Here is a 15,881-nt window from a genome sequence, read left to right as displayed (position 1 = left end):
CAGTGTGTCAGCAAAGCAGAAATATTAATTAACAAAGTTACTTTATTACTTCAATGAAAATTACTAAAACTGCACCAGTATTCTAAATTTAGTGTTTACATACTGTACAGTTACTAGCAGCCTCTGCAACTTGTATTTATAGGGTAAAATGAATACATTTATTTGGACATTGTATAGATATTTTATGACTCAACCACTGGTACTCCTTTGCAGATGGATGATGTAATTGATAGCATCATGGGTCTAGATGACATGTTTGGGTACACAGAACCTGCCCTGTCCATGCCAAATACGGTATGTATGTTTGTTCATTTGTGTAAGTCACTTGCTAGTACATGTGTCTGTAGTGATTGTCTGTCTTCTGACCGGTTTATGGTTTTAATGTTTCCTGTTTTTCTTTTCTTTATTCTTATTCTCTTTTTCTGTTTAGCTGCCATTTTCCAGTAGTCACTTGGGACTGTACAGCGATGATTCGCGTCTAAGTGATACTGTTGTAGGTGTTACCAGCAATTCATGCCCAGCAGATCTGGCAATAAAAAAAGAAATATCAGGTAATACGCTAACATGTCTTTGCTGCTTGATGTTATCTGCCCTGTTTTCCTTTATTGGGGAGTTTAGTCTATGGGACACAGCATTGTAAGCAAAACCCCATACCATGCACTTAAAGGATGAGGGCTTGCTGGATCCAATATGTATTATAGTGCATCCATGTTCTGTGTGTCACTTTAACCTCTTTGCCGCTGTAGGTTTTTTAACCCCTGTGTTGAGCCTATAGTTTTCTCATAAACACTACAAAGAAATACTTTGTCGTTCTTGTTTTAGCATTAATCCACTTTTCCCAAAATGTCAAAAAGCCAGATTCTTCACTTATGTTTTCAAAACAGCATCTGCGCTTGAAAATGATCATGCATGTTTAGAAATAATATGGTAGCCCAACAAGGCATATCATTTTGAAAACATACTGCATGAAATAACGGGATCTTTTTATTTATTTATTTTTAATTTAATTTATTTTTATCCAGGATGGGGAAGGTCTAGGCATCCCCAACTCTGGAAATTGTAATGTTTTGTGTAGTGTAGGATGTCTTCTCTTTCAAACAAAAGTACCCCTGAGTGTGCAGATGTCAGTATGGGGAAATTACATGTAGTTTCCTCCAATATCTATTTAAAGCAGTGTATTCCATAGTGCAAGGTGATGTTGTCTGGTGACTGGGTACTCCCATATTTTAAATGTGGTGTTAATGAGTTAATGGAGCCGGAGATGGGGAGATCTTTCCATACTCTTAGTGTTCTGCAGCTGAGGTGTTTGTCTGGTGGGCACACTGATCACCATATAGTAACTTTCATGGGGACACATACTGTACTTGGAAAGAGGAGACTTCTTTCTTTCAAGTGTGTCCCCATATTTCTTTGTGCCAGATGGGCGAAATAGAGGACCTCCTCCCCCACTACAGCATCTGCTACATCACTGATTGTGGCATCATCACATGCAGTAGCAATAACTTCCGTGACCTGCTTCCTCTTCCCTGACTAGATTAGTTTTTTTATTTTACTGCCCGACTGTAGAATCATCCACCACATTTTGTATGTTTACGTGGATGCAAATCCCACTTGTCCACACTCAATGGGTTAAGCTGTACTACCACCTCTTATATAAAGTTTACTATCTTTAGGTGAGATGCATTAAAGATTGAATTTATAATTTGTCATTTGCGTACATCATTGCCTACCTGGTGAGGTCAGCTGGTATCCTTTATCCAGTTCTTGCTATCACCAGTTGTCCCGGCAACGTCGCCACTTCCAGGCTTATGCCAGGGGGGTTGTAATGCACATATGAGGATGACCTCATATGTGTGCATGAGCTAGTGGCCTCTATTGGACTTTCCTATATAGAGTGCACCTCCTTGACACAAAAGAAGTTCCAAACGCCACTACTTCTAAAAATCCTAAAGTCAGCGGATAAACTGGGAATGACTGTAAAAGTACATTATTAATTTTTTTAAGTTCATTTAAGTATTTCAACCCCAACATAACGTACATTACTATTTTTCTATGTGGGGAATGTGAGCTGTTTCCTGCACATACAGTAGCTTGTACTCATAAAGAAAAAACTTCACCCACCCAGCTCCTTTAGATCAGCAGAAGTTTGAGCACCCGAAAGTGGCTTCTCTTTATAAGGAAAGCCATGCCCTTACTCATGTAAATGAGTGCAAATGCACCATAAAAGGCACATAATGTCACAAGATGCCATTTGCACTGCAGGCCCACATTTTTGCAGCTTCATAAATCACCTTTATTGTCTTTATAGTTTGTATGCTGCTTATATACTGCAATGACTCCACTGTGTTCTTACAGATGCAGAGAATCGTGCACTTGTACGTGAACGTCAAAAGAAGGACACACATAACATGAGTAAGACAGTAGTGTTTAGGAGCACTTGATACTTCTAGTTTCAGTCATTACTTAATCTACTTGTACACATTCTGGTGTCACTCCATACTTCTATTCCTTACCATGTTAGTGACACTTCTCCTTTCTTCTCTTCATAGGGCTGGGGGTGAAAAATTTACATTACACTGCATTTTATCAAACTGGCAGAACACAGAACCACAATATGACCAGGAATCCATACAAATAATGGCACACATCAGTTTGCTAAACTGCTCAAAAAGAGTCACGTATTATAGACCTGATTCTCGATGGTGAGACAGGCCTAATCACATGAGTAGGATTAAATATCCATGATACATGATTTACAGTTCATTGCTAAAATGCAGCTATAAAGTAGCCAGAAAACAAGTTTCAGACACATATTTTATATTTACAATTTTAAATAAGGCATACCAGTTATCATCTACAAGTAAGCTTAAATATACCTCCTAAAAAGCATATGATACATAGATGTTAGGCAAATTGGGCACGTCACATATGGGTAAATAGGGATTGAAGGGTTTTCACATGAACTGATTAGAAATGATCACATATCGGATGCTATTTTATGCAGACTACACATTTAGCAATGTTGCAGCTTGTTTCTGATAAATGGATTCAATTGATTTTGGTTTTAAAATCCATTTAAAAAGAATCATAATAATAACAACAATAATTTAATAAATCCCAGCCCTCTTGTCTTGTCCGCTATTGCCAGTTTTCATTTTTGTTTATTCTTTTAACTTTCAGTTGAGAGGAGGAGAAGATTTAACATCAATGATCGTATAAAGGAGCTGGGTACTTTGATTCCAAAAACAAATGACCTGTAAGTTCTTTAACACATTGAAGATCCATAAGTTATGTGTGGCAGTATGGAAACAATAACACAGAGATACTCATTTCTCATTATTATTATTTGTTATTTATAAAATGCCATTCTATACACAGTGCTATACATAGAGAGGTTAATTTTACAAATAGGAAACACACATTGACATGAAACAGAAGGTGACTGATCCTGTGCAAATGAGTTTACAATATAAGAGGTGGGAGGGACACATTATACATATATATGGTAGCTGATTAACAGTTGTAGCTACAGGTGGAAACTATGCATGTGACTTCTGTAAGGCAGAAGCACGATCAACATGGACACCTACCAGCATATGAAGATATAAATATAAATATATAAATACATTTCTTGACATGCCTATTGTGGACATACTGTACTATTTCTATGTATGCCCATGGAATTGTTTATGCAGTGGGCTCCTGTTAGTTCACTATTCATTTTTTCCTTATATTGCTAATGGCACCCATACAGCAGCAGCGTATTGCTACAATTTCCCGATCCCGTCTGGAATCGGGAATATTAAATATTTAGAAATCCCGATTCCCCGATTTTCGGTCGGTATCAACAATTCAGTGATTTTTAACATGATTAATTTCCCCAATGGAACGCTGATCTTTGATGGCTGCCTATCGACAGATCATTAGTACCTCCAGATTGGGAAAGTGGTGCTCTGATGTATGGGGGCCTTTAGTTCCATGTATTGCTGATTTGCACATTGTAAACAATGTAGTGCACCTAACATGACTACGTCACCTGGTACTCTGTCCAGAATGAAAAATGCATGGTTCTGATTAACTTACAAGAATCTTCAGTCCATCATTGCCTTTTCTGGCAAGTATTATCCTACGTATTCTTAAAATGCCCTGGATCTATCAAGAGTGGGATGAATAACCCAAAATGGCCTGATCTCTATACTGTGTTTCATGCAAAGCTAAAATTGTTTATTATACTCATAGTTTTTGTACTGTTGTTATGTTCATACTATCTATTAAGCGCCTTGAGTCCTATCTGAGAAAGAGTGCTATCTAAATAAAATAATTATTACTGTGAGCACAAATACCCAAATAGAATACATAGAAAATAAGAATTTACTTACCGATAATTCTATTTCTCATAGTCCGTAGTGGATGCTGGGAACTCCGAAAGGACCATGGGGAATAGCGGCTCCGCAGGAGACTGGGCACAAAAGTAAAAGCTTTAGGACTAGCTGGTGTGCACTGGCTCCTCCCCCTATGACCCTCCTCCAAGCCTCAGTTAGGATACTGTGCCCGGACGAGCGTACACAATAAGGAAGGATTTTGAATCCCGGGTAAGACTCATACCAGCCACACCAATCACACCGTACAACCTGTGATCTGAACCCAGTTAACAGCATGATAACAGAGGAGCCTCTGAAAAGATGGCTCACAACAATAATAACCCGATTTTTGTAACTATGTACAAGTATTGCAGACAATCCGCACTTGGGATGGGCGCCCAGCATCCACTACGGACTATGAGAAATAGAATTATCGGTAAGTAAATTCTTATTTCTCTAACGTCCTAAGTGGATGCTGGGACTCCGTAAGGACCATGGGGAATAGCGGCTCCGCAGGAGACAGGGCACAAAATAAAAGCTTGAGATATCAGGTGGTGTGCACTGGCTCCTCCCCCTATGACCCTCCTCCAAGCCAGTTAGATTTTTGTGCCCGGCCGAGAAGGGTGCAAACTAGGTAGCTCTCCAGAGCTGCTTAGAATAAAAGTTTAGTTAGGTTTTTTTATTTTCAGTGAGTCCTGCTGGCAACAGGCTCACTGCATCGTGGGACTAAGGGGAGAAGAAGCGAACTCACCTGAGTGCAGAGTGGATTGGGCTTCTTAGGCTACTGGACGTTAGCTCCAGAGGGACGATCACAGGTTCAGCCTGGATGGGTCACCGGAGCCGCGCCGCCGTCCCCCTTACAGAGCCAGAAGAGACGAAGGTCCGGTGAAAGCGGCGGCAGAAGACATCCTGTCTTCAAGACTAAGGTAGCGCACAGCACCGCAGCTGTGCGCCATTGCTCTCAGCACACTTCACACTCCGGTCACTGAGGGTGCAGGGCGCTGGGAGGGAGCGCCCTGAGACGCAATATAACACACATATACCTTAGCTGGCAAAAGGAATACATCACATATAGCTCCAGGGCTATATGGATGTATTTTTCCCCCTGCCATTTTACACAAAAAAGCGGGAGTTAAGGACGTCGTGAAGGGGCGGGGCCTATCTCCTCAGCACACTGGCGCCATTATTCCCTCACAGCTCCGCTGGAAGGACGGCTCCCTGATTCTCCCCTGCAGTACTGCATCTGATTCAGGGTAAAAAAGAGAAGGGGGGGCATTTTGGCAGCAAATAACTAGATTAACAGCAGCTATAAGGGATTAACACTTATATAAGGTTATCCCTGTATATATATAGCGCTGGGTGTGTGCTGGCAGACTCTCCCTCTGTCTCTCCAAAGGGCTAAGTGGGGTCCTGTCCTCTGTCAGAGCATTCCCGGTGTGTGCTGTGTGTCGGTACGCGTGTGTCGACATGTATGAGGAGGAAAATGAGGTGGAGGCGGAGCAGTTGCCTGTGTTAGTGATGTCACCCCCTAGGGAGTCGACACCTGACTGGATGATTGTGTTTAAGCAATTAAGTGATAATGTCAGCAATTTACAAAAAACTGTTGACGACATGAGAAAGCCGGCAAATCAATTAGTGCCTGTTCAGGCGTCTCAGACACCCTCAGGGGCCCTAAAACGGCCGCTACCTCAGTGGGTCGACACGGATCCAGATACAGATACTGAATCTAGTGTCGACGGTGACGAGACAAACGTAATGTCCAGTAGGGCCACACGTTACATGATCACGGCAATGAAAGAGGCATTGAACCTTTCTGACACTACAAATACCTCAAAGGCGGGTATTATGTGGGATGTGAAAAAACTGCCAATAGTTTTACCTGAGTCTGAGGAAATAAATGAGGTGTGTGATAAAGCGTGGGTTTCCCCCGATAAAAAACAGCTAATTTCTAATAAGTTATTAGCACTATACCCTTTCCCGCCAGAGGTTAGGGCACGGTGGGAAACACCCCCTAGGGTAGATAAGGCGCTCACACGTTTATCTAAACAAGTAGCGTTACCGTCCCCTGATACGGCCACCCTCAAAGAACCAGCTGATAGGAGGCTGGAAAATATCCTGAAAAGTATATACACACATACTGGTGTTATACTGCGACCAGCAATCGCATCAGCCTGGATGTGCAGTGCTGGAGTCGCATGGGCGGATTCCCTGACTGAGAATATTGATACCCTGGATAGGGACAATATTCTGTTAACTATAGAACATTTAAAGGATGCATTGCTATATATGCGTGATGCGCAGAGGGATATTTGTACCCTGGCATCAAGAGTAAGCGCAATGTCCATCTCTGCCAGAAGAGCATTATGGACCAGACAGTGGTCAGGGGACGCAGATTCCAAACGGCACATGGAAGTATTGCCGTATAAGGGGGAGGAGTTATTTGGGGCTGGTCTAACAGACCTGGTGGCCACGGCAACGGCTGGAAAATCCACCTTTTTACCCCAGGTTACTTCACATCAACAGAAAAAGACACAGTCTTTTCAAACTCAGTCCTTTCGTTCCCATAAGTACAAGCGAGCAAAAGGTCACTCTTTTCTGCCCAAGGGCAGAGGAAGAGGAAAAAGGCAGCACCATGCAGCCGCTTCCCAGGAGCAGAAGCCCTCCCCTGCTTCTGCCAAGTCTTCAGCATGACGCTGGGGCTTTACAAGCAGACTCAGACACGGTGGGGGCCCGTCTCAAGTATTTCAACGCGCAGTGGGCTCACTCGCAAGTGGATCCCTGGATTCTACAGGTAGTATCACAGGGGTACAAACTGGAATTCGAGGCGTTTCCTCCTCATCGGTTCCTGAAGTCTGCTTTACCAAAGTCTCCCTCCGACAGGGAGGCAGTTCTGGAAGCCATTCACAAGCTGTACTCCCAGCAGGTGATAATCAAGGTACCCCTCTTACAACAGGGGAAGGGGTATTATTCCACACTATTTGTGGTACCGAAGCCGGACGGCTCGGTGAGACCAATATTAAATCTAAAATCTTTGAACACTTACATAAAAAGGTTCAAATTCAAGATGGAGTCACTCAGAGCGGTGATAGCGAACCTGGAAGAGGGGGACTATATGGTGTCGCTGGACATCAAGGATGCTTATCTCCACGTCCCAATATATCCTTCTCACCAAGGGTACCTCAGGTTTGTAGTACAAAACTGTCATTATCAGTTTCAGACGCTGCCGTTTGGATTGTCCACGGCCCCTACACAGGAATTTCAACTGGGTCGTTTCTTGCATTTCCTGCAAACAGGACTGTCTATGGGCCTAAAATTAGGGTCCATTAAGGTTCAAATTTCGGCCCTGTCGATATTCTTCCAGAAAGAACTGGCTTCAGTACCTGAAGTTCAGACATTTGTGAAAGGGGTGCTGCACATACAGCCTCCTTTTGTGCCTCCAGTGGCACCTTGGGATCTCAATGTTGTGTTGAGATTTCTAAAATCACACTGGTTTGAACCATTGTCTACGGTAGATTTAAAATATCTCACGTGGAAGGTGTCGATGCTGTTGGCCTTGGCTTCAGCTAGGCGTGTGTCAGAATTGGCGGCTTTATCATGTAAAAGCCCTTACCTAAATTTTCATTCTGACAGGGCGGAATTGAGGACTCGTCCTCAATTTCTACCTAAGGTGGTTTCTGCATTTCACATGAACCAACCTATTGTGGTACCTGCGGCTACTAGGGACTTAGAGGACTCTAAGTTGCTGGACGTTGTCAGGGCCTTGAAAATATATGTTTCCAGGACGGCTGGAGTCAGGAAAACTGACTCGCTGTTTATCCTGTATGCACCCAACAAGCTGGGTGCTCCTGCTTCAAAGCAGACGATTGCTCGTTGGATTTGTAGTACAATTCAGCTTGCACATTCCGTGGCAGGATTGCCACAGCCAAAATCAGTAAAAGCCCATTCCACAAGGAAAGTGGGCTCATCTTGGGCGGCTGCCCGAGGGGTCTCGGCTTTACAACTTTGCCGAGCAGCTACTTGGTCAGGGGCAAACACGTTTGCTAAATTCTACAAATTTGATACCCTGGCTGAGGAGGACCTGGAGTTCTCTCATTCGGTGCTGCAGAGTCATCCGCACTCTCCCGCCCGTTTGGGAGCTTTGGTATAATCCCCATGGTCCTTACGGAGTCCCAGCATCCACTTAGGACGTTAGAGAAAATAAGATTTTACTTACCGATAAATCTATTTCTCGTAGTCCGTAGTGGCTCCTTTCGGGCAAGGGGGAGACGTCTCGAATTCCAATTTGTACCCCTGAGATACTACCTGCAGGATCCAGGGGTCCACTTGCGAGTGAGCCCACTGCGCGCTGAAATTCTTGAGACGGGCCCCCACCGTGCCTGAGTCCGCTTGTAAGGCCCCAGCGTCATGCTGAGGACTTGGCAGAAGCGGGGGAGGGCTTCTGTTCCTGGGAAGAGGCTGCCTGCTGCAGTCTTTTTCCCCTTCCTCTGCCCCGGGGCAGATATGAGTGGCCTTTTGCCCGCTTGCCCTTATGGGGACGAAAGGACTGAGCCTGAAAAGACGGTGTCTTTTTCTGCTGAGAGGTGACCTGGGGTAAAAAGGTGGATTTCCCAGCCGTTGCCGTGGCCACCAGGTCCGATAGACCGACCCAAATAACCCCTCCCCTTTATACGGCAATACTTCCATATGCCGTTTGGAATCCGCATCACCTGACCACTGTCGCGTCCATAACCCTCTTCTGGCAGAAATGGACAGCGCACTTACTCTTGATGCCAGAGTGCAAATATCCCTCTGTGCATCTCGCATATATAGAAATGCATCCTTTAAATGCTCTTTAGTCAATAATATACTGTCCCTGTCCAGGGTATCAATATTTTCAGTCAGGGAATCCGACCAAGCCACCCCAGCACTGCACATCCAGGCTGAGGCGATTGCTGGTCGCAGTATAATACCAGTATGTGTGTATATACTTTTAAGGATATTTTCCAGCTTCCTATCAGCTGGTTCCTTGAGGGCGGCCGTATCAGGAGACGGTAACGCCACTTGTTTTGATAAGCGTGTGAGCGCCTTATCTACCCTAGGGGGTGTTTCCCAACGCGCCCTAACCTCTGGCGGGAAAGGGTATAATGCCAATAATTTTTTAGAAATTAGCAGTTTTTTATCGGGGGAAACCCACGCTTCATCACACACCTCATTTAATTCATCTGATTCAGGAAAAACTACGGGTAGTTTTTTCACACCCCACATAATACCCTTTTTTGTGGTACTTGTAGTATCAGAAATGTTCAAAACCTCCTTCATTGCCGTGATCATGTAACGTGTGGCCCTACTGGAAAATACGTTTGTTTCCTCACCGTCGACACTGGAGTCAGTGTCCGTGTCTGGGTCTGTGTCGACCATCTGAGGTAACGGGCGCTTTAGAGCCCCCGACGGTGTTTGAGACGCCTGTACAGGTAATAACTGATTTGCCGGCTGTCTCATGTCGTCAACAGTCTTTTGTAAAGTGCTGACGCTATCACGTAATTCCTTCCATAAGACCATCCAGTCAGGTGTCGACTCCCTAGGGGGTGACATCACTATTACAGGCAATTGCTCCGCCTCCATACCATTTTCCTCCTCATACATGTCGACACAACGTACCGACACACAGCACACACACAGGGAATGCTCTGATAGAGGACAGGACCCCACTAGCCCTTTGGGGAGACAGAGGGAGAGTTTGCCAGCACACACCAGAGCGCTATATATATGTACAGGGATAACCTTATATAAGTGTTTTTCCCTTATATAGCTGCTGTATTGATTTATCTGCCAAATTAGTGCCCCCCCCCCTCTCTTGTTTTACCCTGTTTCTGTAGTGCAGGACTGCAGGGGAGAGTCAGGGAGCTTCCCTCCAACGGAGCTGTGAGGGAAAATGGCGCCAGTGTGCTGAGGAGATAGGCTCCGCCCCCTTCTCGGCGGCCTTTCTCCCGCTTTTTTAAGGAAAAACTGGCAGGGGTTAAATGCATCCATATAGCCCAGGAGCTATATGTGATGTATTTTTTGCCATCTAAGGTATTTTTATTGCGTCTCAGGGCGCCCCCCCCCCAGCGCCCTGCACCCTCAGTGACCGGAGTGTGAAGTGTGCTGAGAGCAATGGCGCACAGCTGCGGTGCTGTGCGCTACCTTATTGAAGACAGGACGTCTTCTGCCGCCGATTTTCCGGACCTCTTCTGCTCTTCTGGCTCTGTAAGGGGGACGGCGGCGCGGCTCTGGGACCCATCCATGGCTGGGCCTGTGATCGTCCCTCTGGAGCTAATGTCCAGTAGCCTAAGAAGCCCAATCCACTCTGCACGCAGGTGAGTTCGCTTCTTCTCCCCTTAGTCCCTCGATGCAGTGAGCCTGTTGCCAGCAGGACTCACTGAAAATAAAAAAACCTAATTTAAACTTTTACTCTAAGCAGCTCAGGAGAGCCACCTAGATTGCACCCTTCTCGTTCGGGCACAAAAATCTAACTGAGGCTTGGAGGAGGGTCATAGGGGGAGGAGCCAGTGCACACCAGCTAGTCCTAAAGCTTTTACTTTTGTGCCCAGTCTCCTGCGGAGCCGCTATTCCCCATGGTCCTTTCGGAGTTCCCAGCATCCACTAGGACGTCAGAGAAAGTTTATTTGCACCCCTCGGGCTAACAACAAATTTTATTGCTATTGCTCCAATCTTCATGATGTTTTAAGTCATCAATCTTTGAAACCTTAGTTTCAATGGTATCCCGATGCTAGGTCAACATGAGCAAAAGGTTGACATGTCAATGGTCAACATGACCAAAATATCGACATAAATTTGTAACAATTAAATTTTTTTAACTTTTTCATATTTTACGATCCACGTGGACTACAATTGGGAATAGTAACCTGTGCCGGGCACAGCAGTAGCGGACCAAGGCAACTTGCTTAAAGCATGGCGAGCGAAGCGGTGCACTAATTGGGGTTCCCAGTCTCTTTATGGTGTAAACACCACAAAAATACTCAAGTTGACCTTTTTTGCGTTGACCTATTGTTCATGTCGACATTTTTCCTGTGTCAACCTTACCACCCTCTTTGGACCACCTTGGCTGTCAGTGGTAATCTTGGGTAGGCTTTGGCATTTACTGACTAGTCTAGGATATAAAAGGTGACACAATAAAATAATAGCAGGCAAGTGGCGGCCAACAAAATACATAAGGGGGGACATGAAGGTATAAATTGAGATGTGCCCAGAAAGGAAGGCAGATAAATACAGGTTGAGTATGCCTTATCCAAAATGCTTGGGACCAGAGGAATTTTCGATATGGGATTTTTCCGTATTTTGGAATAATTGCATACCATAATCAAATATTATGGTGATGGGACCTAAATCTAAGCACAGAATGCATTTATGTTTCATATACACCTTATACACACAACCTGAAGGTCATTTTAGCCAATATTTTTTATAACTTTGTGCATTAAACAAAGTGTGTGTACATTCACACAATCCATTTATGTTTCATATACACCTTATGCACACAGTCTGAAGGTCATTTAATACAATATTTTTAATAACTTTGAGTATTAAACAAAGTTTGTGTACACTGAGCCATCAGAAAACAAAGGTTTCACTATCTCAGTCTCACTCAAAAAAGTCCGTATTTCGGAATATTCTGTATTTCGGAAATATTTGGATATGGGATACTCAACCTGTAATTGGGACAAGGTACAATAGGCGGGATGTGTGGTGCTTGTACAGGAAGTTATTAGGTGTGGGTGGATGTGCCCTTGCTCAGATTTTGCATCCAGACCCAAGGGTCTTTATTTACAGCACAATAATGTGGAGCCACATTCTTTTTTTCAGCAGAATGAGCACTATGTTCTTTTAATCAACATCTAGGAGATAATTAAGCACTTTCCCTGTTTTCAACAGCAGTGATACACGTTGGAACAAAGGCACCATCCTGAGGGCGTCTGTGGAATATATCAAGCACATGCAGAAAGAGCAACAGCGGAGCCGAGAACTAGAGAACCACTCCAAACAATTGGAACAGGCTAATAAGCACCTGTGGCTTCGGATCCAGGTGACCGCACTACCCATCACTTATTTCATGTTTTAGAATGTCCCACACAGTCTGTCTGCAGCAGGGTGACTTATGGTGCCCATACACTTGTGCGATGCCCCCCGGCAGTTCTAGAAACACATGCGATCGCACTGCGATTCGATAAATATTATGTGCAGCACATAATATCTTGAGACGCGATATTCGACCCGCGTGCCCGCGCATTGCGTCGAAAGGTACTAAAATGTGCATACAATCCTTCGATTTATCTCACAGATGTGGTTGAAATCGAAGGATAGTACCGATAATCTCATAAGTGTATGGGCACCATTACACTTAGTGGTCACTGTATTCAGCCTACCTTTCTAGTTCTTTTAATTCTGAGTACAGCATCACGCAGTTGCTTTAGATTTGTTGGTTGCACATTCATGCAGAAAATCTCCCGTTCCACTACAATCCCAAATGTACTCTGTTGGATGACATCATGGAATCATCTTGAGATGACGTGTTTTGTTGCATGGGGAGAGATTAAACAAAGGTTGGAGAGAGATACAGTTATCCTGCTAGAAGTAGCTATTAGAAGAAGATGGGCAGAATGTGGCCATAAAGGGATGCACACAGTCAGCAGAAATACTCAGGTAGCCTGAGACATTTAAACATTGCTGGTTTGTTTATTTATGGAACATGGTGTGGTCTTCTGCTGCTTTATCCATCCACTTAAAGGTTCGACATTCTCTGCTATCAGAGGTGCTCTTCTGCATACCACTGTTGTATCACTTGTGTATCTGAGTTAATGTCTCTCACCAGTTATCTTGAACCAGTCTGGCCAGTCTCCTCTGGCCTCTCATTAAGAAGGCATTTTCACAGTGGTTCACTGTTGTTTACATTTTTTTTTTTATGGAGGGGGGGGGGGGATTGGGCACCATTCTATGTAAATTCAAGAAAATGTGCATAAAAATCCCAGGAGATTAGCAGTTTCTGAGATACTCAAACTACCCTGTCTGTCACCAACAATCGATCCATAGTCAAATCCCCTTAGATCACTTTTCTACCACAGTCTGACGTTTGGTGTGCACCTCTTGACTATGCTACTATGCATTTAGTTGCTACCATATGATTAGCTGATAAGATATTTGCAAAGAGCAGGTTGTACCGAATAAAGTTGCCACTGAGTTTATACCAATTTGCTTTACATGTATACCTTCAGAAAATGATGCATTTGCTACTTGTGATTCAGCTGCATTTGTCTCTCTGTTTGGCTAATAGCTCCCACTTGTGTTCCAGGAGCTGGAATTGCAGGCGCAGGCACATGGTCTTTCCCCTCCAGGTTTGACCCCAGCTGATCCCATCAAGCAGGAGACAGATGCCATCCCAGGTGTCCAGCAACACCTGAAAGCCCCACAGCAAGCACCGTACCAGCAGCAGATGGACTTCTCAGCAGGGCTTGGTTACCAAACCAGTGCTTGCGCAGACACCTCTTTTCCTGCTCTATCTAGGACAGAGCTAGACCTCATGCTGATGGAGGACACCATGCTAACTTCTGATCCTATAATGGCTTGTGACCCACTTATGTCAACCCTTTCCCCTGGCACCTCTAAGGCCAGCAGCCGACGAAGCAGCTTCAGCATCGATGAGGTAGATGGCCTGTGACATCATGGACTATAGGTGTTTTGACCTCTATGTTACCCTGTAGGGTACCTTGGACTGTGACTTCACTCAAGACATGGAGCTTGGAATCACTTTGCCTTATTTATGGGTTATACAGTTTAGACAGATGTATATGACTAACAAAATGTATGCATTGACATATGCAAATATATTCAGACTGTGTAGTACCCACAGGTAAGCATGCATAAATGCTTTTATTGCAGTGGATTCAAGACATTCAGAAAACTTGTATTCCACCCCTTAATGCTATTACCAGCCGGTCTGCACAAGAAGTACCCAGTTATTGTATACCAACAAGGATCAATATCCTCAAAGCTGTGTATGAATGGCACAGCTCTGTCACTGCCTTTAATTCCTCTAGGACATATGAGGAGAATTTGCCAAAAAACAAAAAGTGCCTTTCTGTGGACGGAGTGGATCCTGAGTGTCACTGTGTGTATGGATGTTAGTGCGAATGGGTGTGGCAGTGAAAGTTTATATATAGTAAGCATGACTGTAACCTTTTTTTAAATTAATGATTGTTTGCATTCTGAGTTAATCTTATTGCTTTGAATGTTTGGAGTGTGTTTAGTTTAGAGATCACTGTAATGTATCATACTGTATCTATGATTATGGGAGTGCACTCATTTAACTCTGTATGACCATGTATGGTTTTTGCCTTGTCCACCAAGTGATCAGAATATAACCTGAGCCTCCAACTCCGTTGCAGCAATATCGTCAAGAGAAACTCTGCAGCTGCCACCACAGCCTTAATTGTTGTCATTGTTTTTGTAACCACTTTTTACAGTTTAACAGTTGATTTATGTAACGCTCAGTCTTTGATTGTGTAACTGATTGGATCACTGGGTGCCTTAATGCTTCTACTGGACTGCAGAATTCTGCTAAACACTCAGGACAACCTATCCATTGACAATTGGGGCGTTCTCTCAAAAATGTTGTTTAAGGCATTCAGGTTTTGGGCAGCCTGCTTGAGTTTTTGCCAAGTAGTTTGCTGTGTTTTCAGATTGTCCCATTGCATTTGAAGGATACAGTATGCTTGCAATACTAGAACCTGTGGATTTGAAACATTGTCTATATATTATAACTCAACTCTCCATTCATGCCTCCAACAGGTCATGTTTTAAGGATTATTTGTGTGAGCCTCAGCTTGGTTAATTCACACATGTCTTGCTGAAGACAGAGGGTTGAGAAACGCTGCATTTACACTATGACGAATGCTGTCAAAAAACAAATCTTATTTTCTCTGACGTCCTAAGTGGATGCTGGGGACTCCGTAAGGACCATGGGGAATAGCGGCTCCGCAGGAGACAGGGCACAAAAGTAAAAGCTTTAGGATCAGGTGGTGTGCACTGGCTCCTCCCCCTATGACCCTCCTCCAAGCCTCAGTTAGGTTTTTGTGCCCGGCCGAGAAGGGTGCAATCTAGGTGGCTCTCCTAAAGAGCTGCTTAGAGTAAAAGTTTTGTTAGGTTTTTTATTTTCAGTGAGTCCTGCTGGCAACAGGCTCACTGCAACGAGGGACTTAGGGGAGAAGAAGTGAACTCACCTGCGTGCAGGATGGATTGGCTTCTTAGGCTACTGGACACTAGCTCCAGAGGGACGATCACAGGTACAGCCTGGATGGGTCACCGGAGCCGCGCCGCCGACCCCCTTGCAGATCCTGAAGAGAGAAGAGGTCCAGAAATCGGCGGCTGAAGACTTCCCAGTCTTCTTAAGGTAGCGCACAGCACGGCAGCTGTGCGCCATTGCTCTCAGCACACTTCACACCAACGGTCACTGAGGGTGCAGGGCGCTGGGGGGGGCGCCCTGGGCAG

The 15,881-nt window shown here is 44.4% G+C and overlaps 1 protein-coding gene across 4 annotated transcripts in view; it reads left to right on the top strand.

Annotated features, from left to right (window-relative positions):
• Nucleotides 1–15,380, top strand: part of TFEB (transcription factor EB) — a 228,852-nt gene extending 213,472 nt beyond the window's left edge. For 3 of the 4 annotated variants that reach the window (XM_063955053.1, XM_063955052.1, XM_063955054.1), the window contains exons 4-9: nt 214–294; nt 431–551; nt 2,356–2,412; nt 3,181–3,256; nt 12,273–12,423; nt 13,687–15,380. In XM_063955053.1, the coding sequence (XP_063811123.1) occupies nt 214–294; nt 431–551; nt 2,356–2,412; nt 3,181–3,256; nt 12,273–12,423; nt 13,687–14,052 (852 nt within the window). In that variant the 3' untranslated portion in view covers nt 14,053–15,380. The remainder of the gene's footprint in view (nt 1–213; nt 295–430; nt 552–2,355; nt 2,413–3,180; nt 3,257–12,272; nt 12,424–13,686) is intronic. The other variant, XM_063955055.1, reaches the window with a different exon arrangement.
• Nucleotides 15,381–15,881: the final 501 nt, after the last annotated feature.

The sequence above is a fragment of the Pseudophryne corroboree genome, chromosome 2 (genome assembly GCF_028390025.1).
Source record: "Pseudophryne corroboree isolate aPseCor3 chromosome 2, aPseCor3.hap2, whole genome shotgun sequence".
Taxonomy (NCBI): domain Eukaryota; kingdom Metazoa; phylum Chordata; class Amphibia; order Anura; family Myobatrachidae; genus Pseudophryne; species Pseudophryne corroboree.
Note: the sequence above shows the minus strand (reverse complement) of the source record. Positions and strands in the feature narration are given on the sequence as shown.